At 60.4% G+C, this 14644-nt stretch overlaps 1 protein-coding gene across 10 annotated transcripts in view; it reads right to left on the reverse strand.

Annotated features, from left to right (window-relative positions):
* LOC144498795 (protein phosphatase 1 regulatory subunit 12A-like) overlaps positions 1-11516 on the reverse strand; it is a 191654-nt gene extending 180138 nt beyond the window's left edge. For all 10 annotated transcript variants that reach the window (XR_013498754.1, XM_078220474.1, XM_078220480.1 and 7 more), the window contains exon 1: positions 11188-11516. Coding sequence is in view for 9 of the 10 variants with exons in the window: in XM_078220474.1 (XP_078076600.1) it covers positions 11188-11454 (267 nt within the window). In the remaining variant the exon portion in view is untranslated. The remainder of the gene's footprint in view (positions 1-11187) is intronic.
* Between the last annotated feature and the right edge of the window lie 3128 nt (positions 11517-14644).

Consider the following 14644-nt stretch of genomic DNA (forward strand, 5'->3'; position numbering starts at 1 on the left):
CCAACTGGAATTCTCAACTAACCGGAATTGCTGACGTTCCCTAACCCGAATCATCATAGAATCATAGGATTCCTGCAGTACAAAAGGAAGCCATTCAGCCCATCGAGTCTGTACCGACCACAATCCCACCCAGGCCCTATTCCCGTAATCCCACACATTTACCTGCTAATCTCCCTGACAATAAGGTCAAGTTAGCATGGCCAATCAACCTAACCCCGCACATTTTTGGAGTGTGGGAGGAAATCAGAGCACCCGGAGGAAACCCACGCAGACACGGGGAGAATGTGCAAACTCCACACAGACAGTGACCCAGGGCCAGAATTGAGGCAGCAGTGCTAACCACTGTACCACCGTGCCGACCAACTGGAGACAATGCCAAAGTTATCTGGAACCCGTACCTGTATACTGTATTATTTCATACTTTAATCTATGCCTTAATGTACTGTTGAAGATTAGAAGTAAAATAAAGTACTGGTCTTCACTTCCTGAATATTTGTATATTATTTCACACTACAAGTATTGCACCATCTTCCATTGGTAAATGAAACTCGCTGTTATCCAATATTTCTGATCAACCCGCATCGCTCTTCACCCCACATGCTGGATATTAAAGATCTTACTGTCAAATGGGAAAATGCTAAAATCTACTGTTGAGGAGGTAGCAACAGAGCACTTTGAAAAATCATAATGATGGGGCACCGTCAACATTAATTTATGAAAGGAAAATCATTTTTGACAAATCAGTTTAGAATTTTTTCGAGATGGTGCTTGGAAAGCAAGGAAAGGGAAAACCCAGTGGTTGTAGTGTATCTGGATTTTCAATAAAAGACACTTGATAACAAAGTTATTACAGAAGATTAGGGCTCAGGGGATGGGATAATATATTAGCATAAATCAGTATTGGCTAACGGACAGAGACTTCCCCGGGAATTATAGACCGGTGAGTCTCACTTCTGTTGTCGGCAAGATGTTGGAAAAAATTATAAGGGATAGGATTTATAGTTATTTGGAGAGTAATGAATTGATAGGTGATAGTCAGCATGGTTTTGTGGCAGGTAGGTCGTGCCTTACTAACCTTATTGAGTTTTTTGAGAAAGTGACCAAGGAGGTGGATGGGGGCAAGGCAGTGGACGTGGTATATATGGATTTTAGTAAGGCGTTTGATAAGGTTCACCATGGTAGGCTTCTGCAGAAAATGCAGATGTATGGGATTGGGGGTGATCTAGGAAATTGGATCAGGAATTGGCTAGCGGATAGGAAACAGAGGGTGGTGGTTGATAGTAAATATTCATCATGGAGTGCGGTTACAAGTGGTGTACCTCAGGGATCTGTTTTGGGGCCACTGCTGTTTGTAATATTTATTAATGATCTGGATGAGGGTATAGTTGGGTGGATTAGCAAATTTGCTGATGACACCAAAGTCGGTGGTGTGGTAGACAGTGAGGAAGGGTGTCGTAGTTTGCAGGAAGACTTAGACAGGTTGCAAAGTTGGGCCGAGAGGTGGCGGATGGAGTTTAATGCGGAGAAGTGTGAGGTAATTCACTTTGGTAGGAATAACAGATGTGTTGAGTATAGGGCTAACGGGAGGACTTTGAATAGTGTGGAGGAGCAGAGGGATCTAGGTGTATGTGTGCATAGATCCCTGAAAGTTGGGAATCAAGTAGATAAGGTTGTTAAGAAGGCATATGGTGTCTTGGCGTTTATTGGTAGGGGGATTGAATTTAGGAGTCGTAGCGTTATGTTGCAACTGTACACAACTCTGGTGCGGCCGCACTTGGAGTACTGTGTGCAGTTCTGGTCCCCACATTACAGGAAGGATGTGGAGGCTTTGGAGAGGGTGCAGAGGAGGTTTACCAGGATGTTGCCTGGTATGGAGGGGAGATCCTATGAGGAGAGGCTGAGGGATTTGGGATTGTTTTCGCTGGAAAGGCGGCGGCTAAGAGGGGATCTTATTGAAACATATAAGATGATTAGAGGTTTAGATAGGGTGGATAGTGATAGCCTTTTTCCTCTGATGGAGAAATCCAGCACGAGGGGGCATGGCTTTAAATTGAGGGGGGGTAGTTATAGAACCGATGTCAGGGGTAGGTTCTTTACCCAGAGGGTGGTGAGGGATTGGAATGCCCTGCCAGCATCAGTAGTAAATGCGCCTAGTTTGGGGGCGTTTAAGAGATCCGTAGATAGGTTCATGGACGAAAAGAAATTGCTTTAGGTTGGAGGGTCACAGTTTTTTTTTAACTGGTCGGTGCAACATCGTGGGCCGAAGGGCCTGTTCTGCGCTGTAATGTTCTATGTTCTATGTAAGGGCTCATGAACATTGAATACAGGAGTTGGGACGTCTTATTGAAGTTGTACAAGACATTGGTAAGGCCACACTTGGAATACTGTGTACAGTTCTGATCACCCTATTATAGAAAGGATATTATTGAACTAGAAAGAGTGCAGAAAAGATTTACTAGGATGCTACCGGGACTTGATGGTTTGAGTTATAAGGAGAGGCTGGATGGACTGGGACTTTTTTCTCTGGAGCGTAGAAGGCTGAGGGGGTAATCTTATAGAAGTCTATAAAATAATGAGGGGCATAGATCAGCTTGATAGTCAATATCTTTTCCCAAAGGTAGGGGAATCTAAAACTAGAGGGCATAGATTTAAGGTGAGGGGGAGAGATACAAAAGTGTCCAGAGGGGCAATTTTTTCACACAGAGGAGGTGAGTGGCTGGAACAAGTTGCCAGAGGTAGTAGTAAAGGCGGGTAAAATTTTGTTTTTTAAAAAGCATTTAGACAGTTACATGGGTCAAACACGGGCAATTGGGACTAGCTTAGTTGTTAAAAAAAAAGGGCGCCATGGACAAGTTGGGCCAAAGGGCCTGTTTCCAAGATGTAAACCTCTATGAAATTGGAGGTAATATATTAACATGGATAGAAGATTGATAAATTGACAGAAAACAGGGAGTCAAAATGGCCAAATCATTGTCAGGTTGCCACACTGAAACTATGGGGCACTGCAAGAATCAACACTCGAGTCTCAGCTATCTACAACCTATATCAGTGATTACCAGAAGGGGACCAAGTGCAATGTATCCAAATTTGCTGATGATAAGTTGCTAGGTGTGAAAGTAAACTGTGAGGTGGATGCAAAGGGATAGAGACAAGCTTATCGTGTGAGCAAAAACATAGCAGATGGAACACAAGGTGAAGCAGCATGCAGTTATCTACCTTGCTAAGACAAAAAAAGCAAAACATTTCTTCAATAGTAACTTGATAGGGAAATGTTGACATTCAGAGGGACCTGGGCGTTCTTGTGCATGAATCATAGAAAGTTAACATGCAAGTACAGCAAGAAATCAGGAAAGAGGTATGTTAACCTTTATTACAAAAGGAATGGAGAGATATGAATAAAGGAGTCTTCCTGCAATTATATAGAGCATTGGTGAGACCACACCTGCAGTGCTGACAACAGTTTTGGTTTCATTACCAAAGGAAGGATATACTTGCCTTAGAGAGAGAGAGAGAGTAGAGAAGGTTCACGGGGATTAGAGATTGCTCTATGAGGAGAGAGTGAGCAGACTCGGCCTATTATCCCTAAAATTTGGAAGAAATCTTAATATTCTGAAAAGAATATTAAGAAATATGAGAGGCTGGCTGCAAAGAAAATGTTTCCTCTGATTGGGAAGTCTAAAGCATGGCATCTCAGTCTCAGGATAAGGGATTGGCCATTTTCGGACTGAGATTAGGAAAATCTCTTCACTTGTAAATTCTCTCCCCAAAAGGTTGGAAAGTTCAGTTTTTGAGTACATGCGAGGCAGAGAAAGATAGATTTCTAGATATGAAAGGAATTAAGCAAAATGGGGATTGTGAGGGAAGGTGGAATTAAGGTAGTCATGATTTTATTGAATGACAGAACAGGTTGGAACTGTCAAATGGCCTCCTCGTGATCCTATTTCTTATCACATCAGTGACTGGACTTTAAAAGTTGCTTGTAAAGTGTTTTGGAATATCCTGTGGTAATTATAGGCATGGTATTGACGCGAGTTATTACTTTTTCTTCTACTGTACAACATAACAAAGGCTAACCTTTAGAGTTTGTTATCTTTTCGTGTTTCAAAGAACACTCCTAACATAATGGCAGAGTTTTAAGATCTGGTGGCTTTCTCAAGCTCTAACGAACAGTTTGATTGAGAAACTCCGCAAATTGGCAGCTGAGCTGATTTATTATCTGTTGTCTTGTGCTGGAGAATCAGACAAGAGGTTTATCCGTTCAAACACTAAGCAAGGCGAGTTACATGGAATCAGATAGAAATTACAAGGAAATCGGTTACTTGGCCTTGTTGGGAGATTATCCTCCACAACACCAGCTGCCATAATCTCATGTGACCATATCCTTTTATTCCGCTTTCCTTCAACCTAACCTTCAATGTTGCATTCCACTGTCTCGCAATCCTTTACATAAACACTGCGTCCCCTTACTGTGGAACTCCTCTCCTCTCAACTGCTTCAAAACCCACCTTTCTGTCCCGACTTTGTCCCACTGCATCATTACTTTGAAACGTCGATATCAAATCAACCTGAATAATCTCTGTTCTAACAAAAACACTCCTGTTTTCCCAAGCATTCCTTTACATTTGTTCAGATAAATTTGTTTGCAGGGTACTGAAACACTTTTCTCAAGGGAGTGGTTGGGTTTAGGCTGAAAACATTGCATCTTTTAAAGAATAAGTGTATAAATATTTGAAGTAAGTGATGATACGCGGCCGGAAGTGTGCGTTTGGGGGGGGTAGTTAGCTTTTAGGTTGCAAGAAGTTGGCATATATGTGCCAACTGGACTTCATCCTTCTGTGCTGTTAGCTTCCAGGGTGACAATGACAGAAATACTGATCTCTACCAAAGGTTAACATCAGTAAATCAGACAAGCTGTCAGCTATACGACAGAGGCTGCAGTCAGACCAAGGGTCTTAACTCTAAACCTTATCCTGCCATTCTAAATAACCTGCCTCTCACCAGGAGTGACTGTCTTTACTTGAAGTAATGCGACAGCAGCGTTGCCTCACTTCCCCCAGCATTCACATCACCGCAAGACTCGGGATGTGGATCAGACTCTTTAAAAGGACATTTTCCGTTAACCAGATTCGGCTCCAAATCATTCTGTGCATTCTGGCCTGGGGCTGCTCTCAGGCATAGGTGGCACACAGACAGACACACAGAGAGCAGGAGTGGACAGCAGAGCAACTTGACCCAGGAACCAGATGCCGAAGCACGAGCCGAGAGCTGGAGTTGGGACCAGAAACAAACAGCAAGACCCAGGATCCTCTGCCCAATTCAGACCCAGTGACTTTTAAAAAGTGCACAGAAATGCTGTCCCCTTTCCCATTTGAGATGGTCTCAATGACTCTTCAGCCATTCCTTCCATTGGTCCTTTCCCTGTTTGATATAAAGGTTGTGAATGAGTTTTCCCCGGACTCTGAGCGAACTGGAAACTGCTCATTCCCCGAGTTTCCCCCCAGGGTGAGAGTTGACAAACCAGGGAGTGAGCTCACTCTGCGCTCCCCACCACCCCACCGCTGGACAGTGGGTCTCTCTCGCGCTGGGCGGTGGAGTGGGTCTCTCTCCCTTTCTCTCTCTGGGCACTGGGTCTCTCTCTCTCTCTCTCTGGGCACCGGGTCTCTCTCTCTCTCTCTCTCTCTCTGGGCACCGGGTCTCTCTCTCTGGGCACCGGGTCTCTCTCTCTCTCTGGGCACCGGGTCTCTCTCTCTCTCTCTCTCTGGGCACCGGGTCTCTCTCTGGGCACCGGGTCTCTCTCTGGGCACCGGGTCTCTCTCTGGGCACCGGGTCTCTCTCTGGGCACCGGGTCTCTCTCTGGGCACCGGGTCTCTCTCTGGGCACCGGGTCTCTCTCTGGGCACCGGGTCTCTCTCTGGGCACCGGGTCTCTCTCTGGGCACCGGGTCTCTCTCTGGGCAGCGGGTCTCTCTCTGGGCAGCGGGTCTCTCTCTGGGCAGCGGGTCTCTCTCTGGGCAGCGGGTCTCTCTCTGGGCAGCGGGTCTCTCTCTGGGCAGCGGGTCTCTCTCTGGGCAGCGGGTCTCTCTCTCTCTCTCTCTCTCTGGGCAGTGGGTCTCTCTCTCTGCGCAGTGGGTCTCTCTCTCTCTGCGCAGCGGGTCTCTCTCTCTCTCTGGGCAGCGGGTCTCTCTCTCTCTCTGGGCAGCGGGTCTCTCTCTCTCTCTGGGCAGCGGGTCTCTCTCTCTCTGGGCAGCGGGTCTCTCTCTCTCTGGGCAGCGGGTCTCTCTCTGGGCACCGGGTCTCTCTCTGGGCACCGGGTCTCTCTCTGGGCACCGGGTCTCTCTCTGGGCACCGGGTCTCTCTCTGGGCACCGGGTCTCTCTCTGGGCACCGGGTCTCTCTCTGGGCAGCGGGTCTCTCTCTGGGCACCGGGTCTCTCTCTGGGCAGCGGGTCTCTCTCTGGGCAGCGGGTCTCTCTCTGGGCAGCGGGTCTCTCTCTGGGCAGCGGGTCTCTCTCTGGGCAGCGGGTCTCTCTCTGGGCAGCGGGTCTCTCTCTGGGCAGCGGGTCTCTCTCTGGGCAGCGGGTCTCTCTCTGGGCAGCGGGTCTCTCTCTGGGCAGCGGGTCTCTCTCTGGGCAGCGGGTCTCTCTCTGGGCAGCGGGTCTCTCTCTGGGCAGCGGGTCTCTCTCTGGGCAGCGGGTCTCTCTCTGGGCAGCGGGTCTCTCTCTGGGCAGCGGGTCTCTCTCTGGGCAGCGGGTCTCTCTCTGGGCAGCGGGTCTCTCTCTGGGCAGCGGGTCTCTCTCTGGGCAGCGGGTCTCTCTCTGGGCAGCGGGTCTCTCTCTGGGCAGCGGGTCTCTCTCTGGGCAGCGGGTCTCTCTCTGGGCAGCGGGTCTCTCTCTGGGCAGCGGGTCTCTCTCTGGGCAGCGGGTCTCTCTCTGGGCAGCGGGTCTCTCTCTGGGCAGCGGGTCTCTCTCTGGGCAGCGGGTCTCTCTCTGGGCAGCGGGTCTCTCTCTGGGCAGCGGGTCTCTCTCTGGGCAGCGGGTCTCTCTCTCTCTCTCTCTCTCTCTGGGCAGCGGGTCTCTCTCTCTCTGGGCAGCGGGTCTCTCTCTCTCTGGGCAGCGGGTCTCTCTCTCTCTGGGCAGCGGGTCTCTCTCTCTCTGGGCAGCGGGTCTCTCTCTCTCTGGGCAGCGGGTCTCTCTCTCTCTGGGCAGCGGGTCTCTCTCTCTCTGGGCAGCGGGTCTCTCTCTCTCTGGGCAGCGGGTCTCTCTCTCTCTGGGCAGCGGGTCTCTCTCTCTCTCTCTCTCTGGGCAGTGGGTCTCTCTCTCTCTGGGCAGCGGGTCCCTCTCTCTCTCTCTGGGCAGCGGGTCTCTCTCTCTCTCTCTGGGCAGTGGGTCTCTCTCTCTCTCTCTGGGCAGTGGGTCTCTCTCTCTCTCTCTGGGCAGTGGGTCTCTCTCTCTCTCTCTCTCTCTCTCTGGGCAGTGGGTCTCTCTCTCTCTGGGCAGTGGGTCTCTCTCTGGGCAGCGGATCTCTCTCTTTCTCTCTCTGGGCAGTGGGTCTCTCTCTCTCTGGGCAGCGGGTCTCTCTCTCTCTGGGCAGCGGGTCTCTCTCTCTCTGGGCAGCGGGTCTCTCTCTCTCTGGGCAGTGGGTCTCTCTCTCTCTGGGCAGTGGGTCTTTCTCTGGGCAGTGCGGTGGGCAGTGGGTCTCTCTCTCCGGGCAGTGGGTCTCTCTCTCCGGGCAGTGTGGTGGGCAGTGGGTCTCTCTCTCTGGGCAGTGCGGTGGGCAGTGGGTCACTCTCTGGGCAGTGGGTCTCTCATCTCCGGGCAGTGCGGTGGGCAGTGGGTCACTCTCTGGGCAGTGCGGTGGGCAGTGGGGTGGGCAGTGGGTCTCTCTCTCTGGGCAGTGGGTCTCTCTCTCTCTGGGCAGTGGGTCTCTCTCTGGGCAGCGGATCTCTCTCTCTCTCTCTCTGGGCAGCGGGTCTCTCTCTCTCTGGGCAGCGGGTCTCTCTCTCTCTGGGCAGTGGGTCTCTCTCTCTCTGGGCAGCGGGTCTCTCTCTCTCTGGGCAGTGGGTCTCTCTCTGGGCAGTGGGTCTCTCTCTCTCTCTCTGGGCAGTGGGTCTCTCTCTCTCTCTGGGCAGTGGGTCTCTCTCTCTCTGGGCAGTGGGTCTCTCTCTCTCTCTCTCTGGGCAGTGGGTCTCTCTCTGGGCAGTGCGGTGGGCAGTGGGTCTCTCTCTCTGGGCAGTGGGTCTCTCTCTGGGCAGCGGATCTCTCTCTCTCTCTCTCTGGGCAGCGGGTCTCTCTCTCTCTGGGCAGCGGGTCTCTCTCTCTCTGGGCAGCGGGTCTCTCTCTCTCTGGGCAGCGGGTCTCTCTCTCTCTGGGCAGCGGGTCTCTCTCTCTCTGGGCAGCGGGTCTCTCTCTCTCTGGGCAGCGGGTCTCTCTCTCTCTGGGCAGCGGGTCTCTCTCTGGGCAGCGGGTCTCTCTCTGGGCAGCGGGTCTCTCTCTGGGCAGCGGGTCTCTCTCTGGGCAGCGGGTCTCTCTCTGGGCAGCGGGTCTCTCTCTGGGCAGCGGGTCTCTCTCTGGGCAGCGGGTCTCTCTCTGGGCAGCGGGTCTCCCTCTCTCTCTCTCTCTGGGCAGTGGGTCTCTCTCTCTCTGGGCAGCGGGTCTCTCTCTCTCTGGGCAGCGGGTCTCTCTCTCTCTCTCTGGGCAGCGGGTCTCTCTCTCTCTCTCTGGGCAGCGGGTCTCTCTCTCTCTCTGGGCAGCGGGTCTCTCTCTCTCTCTCTGGGCAGCGGGTCTCTCTCTCTCTCTCTGGGCAGTGGGTCTCTCTCTCTCTGGGCAGTGGGTCTCTCTCTCTCTCTCTCTGGGCAGTGGGTCTCTCTCTCTCTCTCTCTGGGCAGTGGGTCTCTCTCTCTCTGGGCAGTGGGTCTCTCTCTCTCTCTCTCTGGGCAGTGGGTCTCTCTCTCTCTGGGCAGTGGGTCTCTCTCTGGGCAGCGGATCTCTCTCTCTCTCTCTCTGGGCAGCGGGTCTCTCTCTCTCTGGGCAGCGGGTCTCTCTCTCTCTGGGCAGCGGGTCTCTCTCTCTCTGGGCAGCGGGTCTCTCTCTCTCTGGGCAGCGGGTCTCTCTCTCTCTGGGCAGTGGGTCTCTCTCTCTGGGCAGTGGGTCTTTCTCTGGGCAGTGCGGTGGGCAGTGGGTCTCTCTCTCCGGGCAGTGGGTCTCTCTCTCCGGGCAGTGTGGTGGGCAGTAGGTCTCTCTCTCTGGGCAGTGCGGTGGGCAGTGGGTCTCTCTCTCTGGGCAGTGGGTCTCTCTCTGGGCAGCGGATCTCTCTCTCTCTCTCTCTCTCTCTGGGCAGCGGGTCTCTCTCTCTCTGGGCAGCGGGTCTCTCTCTCTCTGGGCAGCGGGTCTCTCATCTCCGGGCAGTGCGGTGGGCAGTGCGGTGGGCAGTGGGTCACTCTCTGGGCAGTGCGGTGGGCAGTGGGGTGGGCAGTGGGTCTCTCTCTCTGGGCAGTGGGTCTCTCTCTCTCTGGGCAGCGGGTCTCTCTCTCTCTGGGCAGCGGGTCTCTCTCTCTCTGGGCAGTGGGTCTCTCTCTCTCTGGGCAGTGGGTCTCTCTCTCTCTCTGGGCAGTGGGTCTCTCTCTCTCTCTCTGGGCAGTGGGTCTCTCTCTCTCTCTGGGCAGTGGGTCTCTCTCTCTCTCTCTGGGCAGTGGGTCTCTCTCTCTCTCTCTCTCTCTCTCTCTGGGCAGTGGGTCTCTCTCTGGGCAGTGCGGTGGGCAGTGGGTCTCTCTCTCTGGGCAGTGGGTCTCTCTCTGGGCAGCGGATCTCTCTCTCTCTCTCTCTCTCTGGGCAGCGGGTCTCTCTCTCTCTGGGCAGCGGGTCTCTCTCTCTCTGGGCAGCGGGTCTCTCTCTCTCTGGGCAGTGGGTCTCTCTCTCTCTGGGCAGTGGGTCTTTCTCTGGGCAGTGCGGTGGGCAGTGGGTCTCTCTCTCCGGGCAGTGGGTCTCTCTCTCCGGGCAGTGCGGTGGGCAGTGCGGTGGGCAGTGGGTCTCTCTCTCTGGGCAGTGCGGTGGGCAGTGGGTCACTCTCTGGGCAGTGGGTCTCTCAGCTCCGGGCAGTGCGGTGGGCAGTGGGTCACTCTCTGGGCAGTGCGGTGGGCAGTGGGGTGGGCAGTGGGTCTCTCTCTCTGGACAGTGGGTCTCTCTCTCTCTGGGCAGTGGGGTGGGCAGTGGGTCTCTGTCTCTGGGCAGTGCGGTGGGCAGTGGGTGTCTCTCTCTGGGCAGTGGGTCTCTCTCTGGGCAGTGGGTCTCTCTCTCTGGGCAGTGCGGTGGGCAGTGGGTCTCGCTCTCTGGGCAGTGGGTCTCTCTCTCTGGGCAGTGGGGTGGGCAGTGGGTCACTCTCTGGGCAACGTGTTTTTCTCTGGGCAGTGGGGTGGGCAGTGGGTCTCTCTCTCCGGGCAGTGCGGTGGGCAGTGGGTCACTCTCTGGGCAGTGCGGTGGGCAGTGTGTCTCTCTCTCTGGGCAGTGGGTCTCTCTCTCTGGGCAGTGCGGTGGGCAGTGGGTCACTCTCTGGGCAGTGCGGTGGGCAGTGTGTCTCTCTCTGGGCAGTGGGTCACTCTCTGAGCAGTGGGTCACTCTCTGGGCAGTGTGTTTCTCTCTGGGCAGTGGGGTGGGCAGTGGGTCTCTCTCTCTGGGCAGTGGGGTGGGCAGTGTGTCTCTCTCTCCGGGCAGTGGGTCTCTCTCTCTGGGCAGTGCGGTGGGCAGTGTGTCTCTCTCTCTGGGCAGTGGGTCTCTCTCTCTGGGCAGTGCGGTGGGCAGTGGGTCACTCTCTGGGCAGTGCGGTGGGCAGTGTGTCTCTCTCTGGGCAGTGGGGTGGGCAGTGGGTCACTCTCTGGGCAGTGGGTCACTCTCTGGGCAGTGTGTCTCTCTCTGGGCAGTGCGGTGGGCAGTGGGTCTCTCTCTCCGGGCAGTGCGGTGGGCAGTGGGTCACTCTCTGGGCAGTGGGTCACACTCTGGGCAGTGTGTCTCTCTCTGGGCAGTGCGGTGGGCAGTGGGTCTCTCTCTCTGGGCAGTGCGGTGGGCAGTGGGTTACTCTCTTGGCAGTGCGGTGGGCAGTGGGTTACTCTCTGGGCAGTGCGGTGGGCAGTGGGTCTCTCCTCTGGGCAGTGGGATGGGCAGTGCTCTCTGCGCCCCCGGGCCGGGCTCTGGGGGTTTACCTGGTGCAGGGCGGTCAGTCCGTCCACATTGGTGTAGTTGATGTCGGCTCCTCTCAGAAGCATCTTCTCCACCTCATCGCTATCGCCGCTGGAACAGGCCGCCAGGAACACGGCTCCCTCGGCGAACTTGACCCGCAGATGCTGCGTGCGGGGCCGCTCGGACTCGCGGTCAGTGTCGGAGTCCAGCCAGCGCTTCAGCTGCTCCTTGCGCTTGTGTTTGGCGTTATCACTGCGGGCCTGGTCCCTCTCCCGATCCTCCGCCGCCATCTTCCCGTACACTCAGCCGGGAATGCCCGCAATCCGAGCTGCCGCCTCCGGCTCACCGCCCTGCGCCATCCACCCCCCTCCCCCTGGTCCTCACTGCAGCCCAGCCCGCAGCTCCACACAACAGGCAATGGCTGCGCCCCCTACACCCCGCCCAGCGCACTGCAGCCCCCACTCACCGTCCACAGGATCCGCGCCTCCCCTCAAACCCCCTCACACCCACCCTCCCAAAATTAACCTCCCCCCCCGCCACTCACCTCCCTCCCCCCCCCCCCCGCCACTCACCTCCCTCCCCCCCCCCCCCGCCACTCACCTCCCTCCCCCCCCGCCACTCACCTCCCTCCCCCGCCCCCCCCCCGCCACTCACCTCCCTCCCCCCCCCGCCCCTCACCTCCCTCCCCCCCCCGCCCCTCACCTCCCTCCCCCCCCCCCGCCCCCCCCCCGCCACTCACCTCCCTCCCCCCCCCCCCCGCCCCCCCCCGCCACTCACCTCCCTGCCCCCCCCCCCCCGCCACTCGCTTCCCTCCCCCCCCCCGCCCCCCCACTCGCCTCCCTCCCCCCCCCCCGCCCCCCCACTCGCCTCCCCACTCGCCTCCCTCCCCCCCCCCGCCCCCCACTCGCCTCCCTCCCCCCCCGCCCCCCCACTCGCCTCCCTCCCCCCCCCCGCCCCCCCACTCGCCTCCCTCCCCCCCCCCCGCCCCCCCACTCGCCTCCCTCCCCCCCCCCCGCCCCCCCACTCGCCTCCCTCCCCCCCCCCGCCCCCCCACTCGCCTCCCTCCCCCCCCTCACCTCCCCCCCCCCCGCCCCCCACTCACCTCCCTCCCCTCCCCCCCCCTCACCTCCTCCCCCCCCCCCACTCACCCCTCCCCCCCCCACTCACCTCCCTCCCCCCCCCCACTCACCTCCCTCCCCCCCCCCACTCACCTCCCTCCCCCCCCACTCCCTCCCCCCCCCACTCACCTCCCTCCCCCCCCCCACTCACCTCCCTCCCCCCCCCCACTCACCTCCCTCCCCCCCCCCACTCACCTCCCTCCCCCCCCCCACTCACCTCCCTCCCCCCCCCCCACTCACCTCCCTCCCCCCCCCCCACTCACCTCCCTCCCCCCCCCCCACTCACCTCCCTCCCCCCCCCCCCCACTCACCTCCCTCCCCCCCCCCCACTCACCTCCCTCCCCCCCCCCACTCACCTCCCTCCCCCCCCCCCACTCACCTCCCTCCCCCCCCCCCACTCACCTCCCTCCCCCCCCCCACTCACCTCCCTCCCCCCCCCCACTCACCTCCCTCCCCCCCCCCCAACTCACCTCCCTCCCCCCCCCCACTCACCTCCCTCCCCCCCCCCCACTCACCTCCCTCCCCCCCCCCCCACTCACCTCCCTCCCCCCCCCACTCACCTCCCTCCCCCCCCCCACTCACCTCCCTCCCCCCCCCTCCCCCCCCCCTCCCCCCCCCCTCCCCCCCCCCTCCCCCCCCCCTCCCCCCCCCCTCCCCCCCACTCACCTCCCTCCCCCCCCGCCCCCCACTCACCTCCCTCCCCCCCCCCGCCCCCCCCACTCACCTCCCTCCCCCCCCCCGCCCCCCCACTCACCTCCCTCCCCCCCCCGCCCCCCCACTCACCTCCCTCCCCCCCCCCCGCCCCCCCACTCACCTCCCCCCCCCCGCCCCCCCACTCACCTCCCCCCCCCCCGCCCCCCCACTCACCTCCCCCCCCCGCCCCGCCCCGCCCCCCCACTCACCTCCCTCCCCCGCCCCCCCACTCACCTCCCTCCCCCCCCCCGCCCCCCACTAACCTCCCCCCCCCCCCCCGCCCTCACCTCCCCCCCCCCCCCGCCCTCACCTCCCCCCCCCCCGCCCTCACCTCCTCCCCCCCCCCCGCCCCTCACTCCTCCCCCCCCCCCCCGCCCTCACCTCCTCCCCCCCCCCCCGCCCTCACCTCCCCCCCCCCGCCCTCACCTCCCCCCCCCCGCCCTCACCTCCCCCCCCCCGCCCTCACCTCCCCCCCCCGCCCTCACCTCCCCCCCCCCCGCCCTCACCTCCCCCCCCCCCCCCGCCCTCACCTCCCCCCCCCCCGCCCTCACCTCCCCCCCCCCCGCCCTCACCTCCCCCCCCCCCCGCCCTCACCTCCCCCCCCCCCCGCCCTCACCTCCCCCCCCCCCGCCCTCACCTCCCCCCCCCCGCCCTCACCTCCCCCCCCCCGCCCTCACCTCCCCCCCCCCCGCCCCTCACCTCCCCCCCCCCCCCGCCCTCACCTCCCCCCCCCCCCCGCCCTCACCTCCCCCCCCCCCCCCCGCCCTCACCTCCTCCCCCCCCCCCCGCCCTCACCTCCTCCCCCCCCCCCGCCCTCCCCTCCCCCCCCCCCGCCTCACCTCCCCCCCCCGCCCTCACCTCCCCCCCCCCGCCCTCACCTCCCCCCCCCGCCCTCACCTCCCCCCCCCCCCGCCCTCACCTCCCCCCCCCCCGCCCTCACCTCCCCCCCCCCCCGCCCTCACCTCCCCCCCCCCGCCCTCACCTCCCCCCCCCGCCCTCACCTCCCCCCCCCCGCCCCTCACCTCCCCCCCCCCGCCCTCACCTCCCCCCCCCCCCGCCCTCACCTCCCCCCCCCCCCCCGCCCCTCACCTCCCCCCCCCCCCCGCCCTCACCTCCCCCCCCCCCGCCCTCACCTCCCCCCCCCCCCGCCCTCACCTCCCCCCCCCCCCGCCCTCACCTCCCCCCCCCCCGCCCTCACCTCCCCCCCCCCCCCCGCCCTCACCTCCCCCCCCCCCCCGCCCTCACCTCCCCCCCCCCCGCCCTCACCTCCCCCCCCCCCCCCCCCCGCCCTCACCTCCCCCCCCCCCCCCCCCCGCCCTCACCTCCCCCCCCCCCCCCCCCACCTCCCCCCCCCCGCCCTCACCTCCCCCCCCCCCCTCCCCTCACCTCCTCCCCCCCCCCGTCCCCTCACCTCCCCCCTCCCCCCCTCCCCTCACCTCCTCCCCCCCCCCCCGTCCCTCACCCTCCCCCCCCCCCCCTCCCCTCACCTCCTCCCCCCCCCCCCGTCCCCTCACCTCCTCCCCCCCCCCGTCCCCTCACCTCCTCCCCCCCCCCCCCGCCCTCACCTCCTCCCCCCCCCCCGCCCTCACCTCCTCCCCCCCCCCCCCCACCCTCACCTCCTCCCCCCCCGCCCTCACCTCCTCCCCCCCCCCCCCCCCCGCCCTCACCT

The sequence above is a fragment of the Mustelus asterias genome, chromosome 9, assembly GCF_964213995.1.
Source record: "Mustelus asterias chromosome 9, sMusAst1.hap1.1, whole genome shotgun sequence".
NCBI classification, from domain to species: Eukaryota; Metazoa; Chordata; class Chondrichthyes; order Carcharhiniformes; family Triakidae; genus Mustelus; species Mustelus asterias.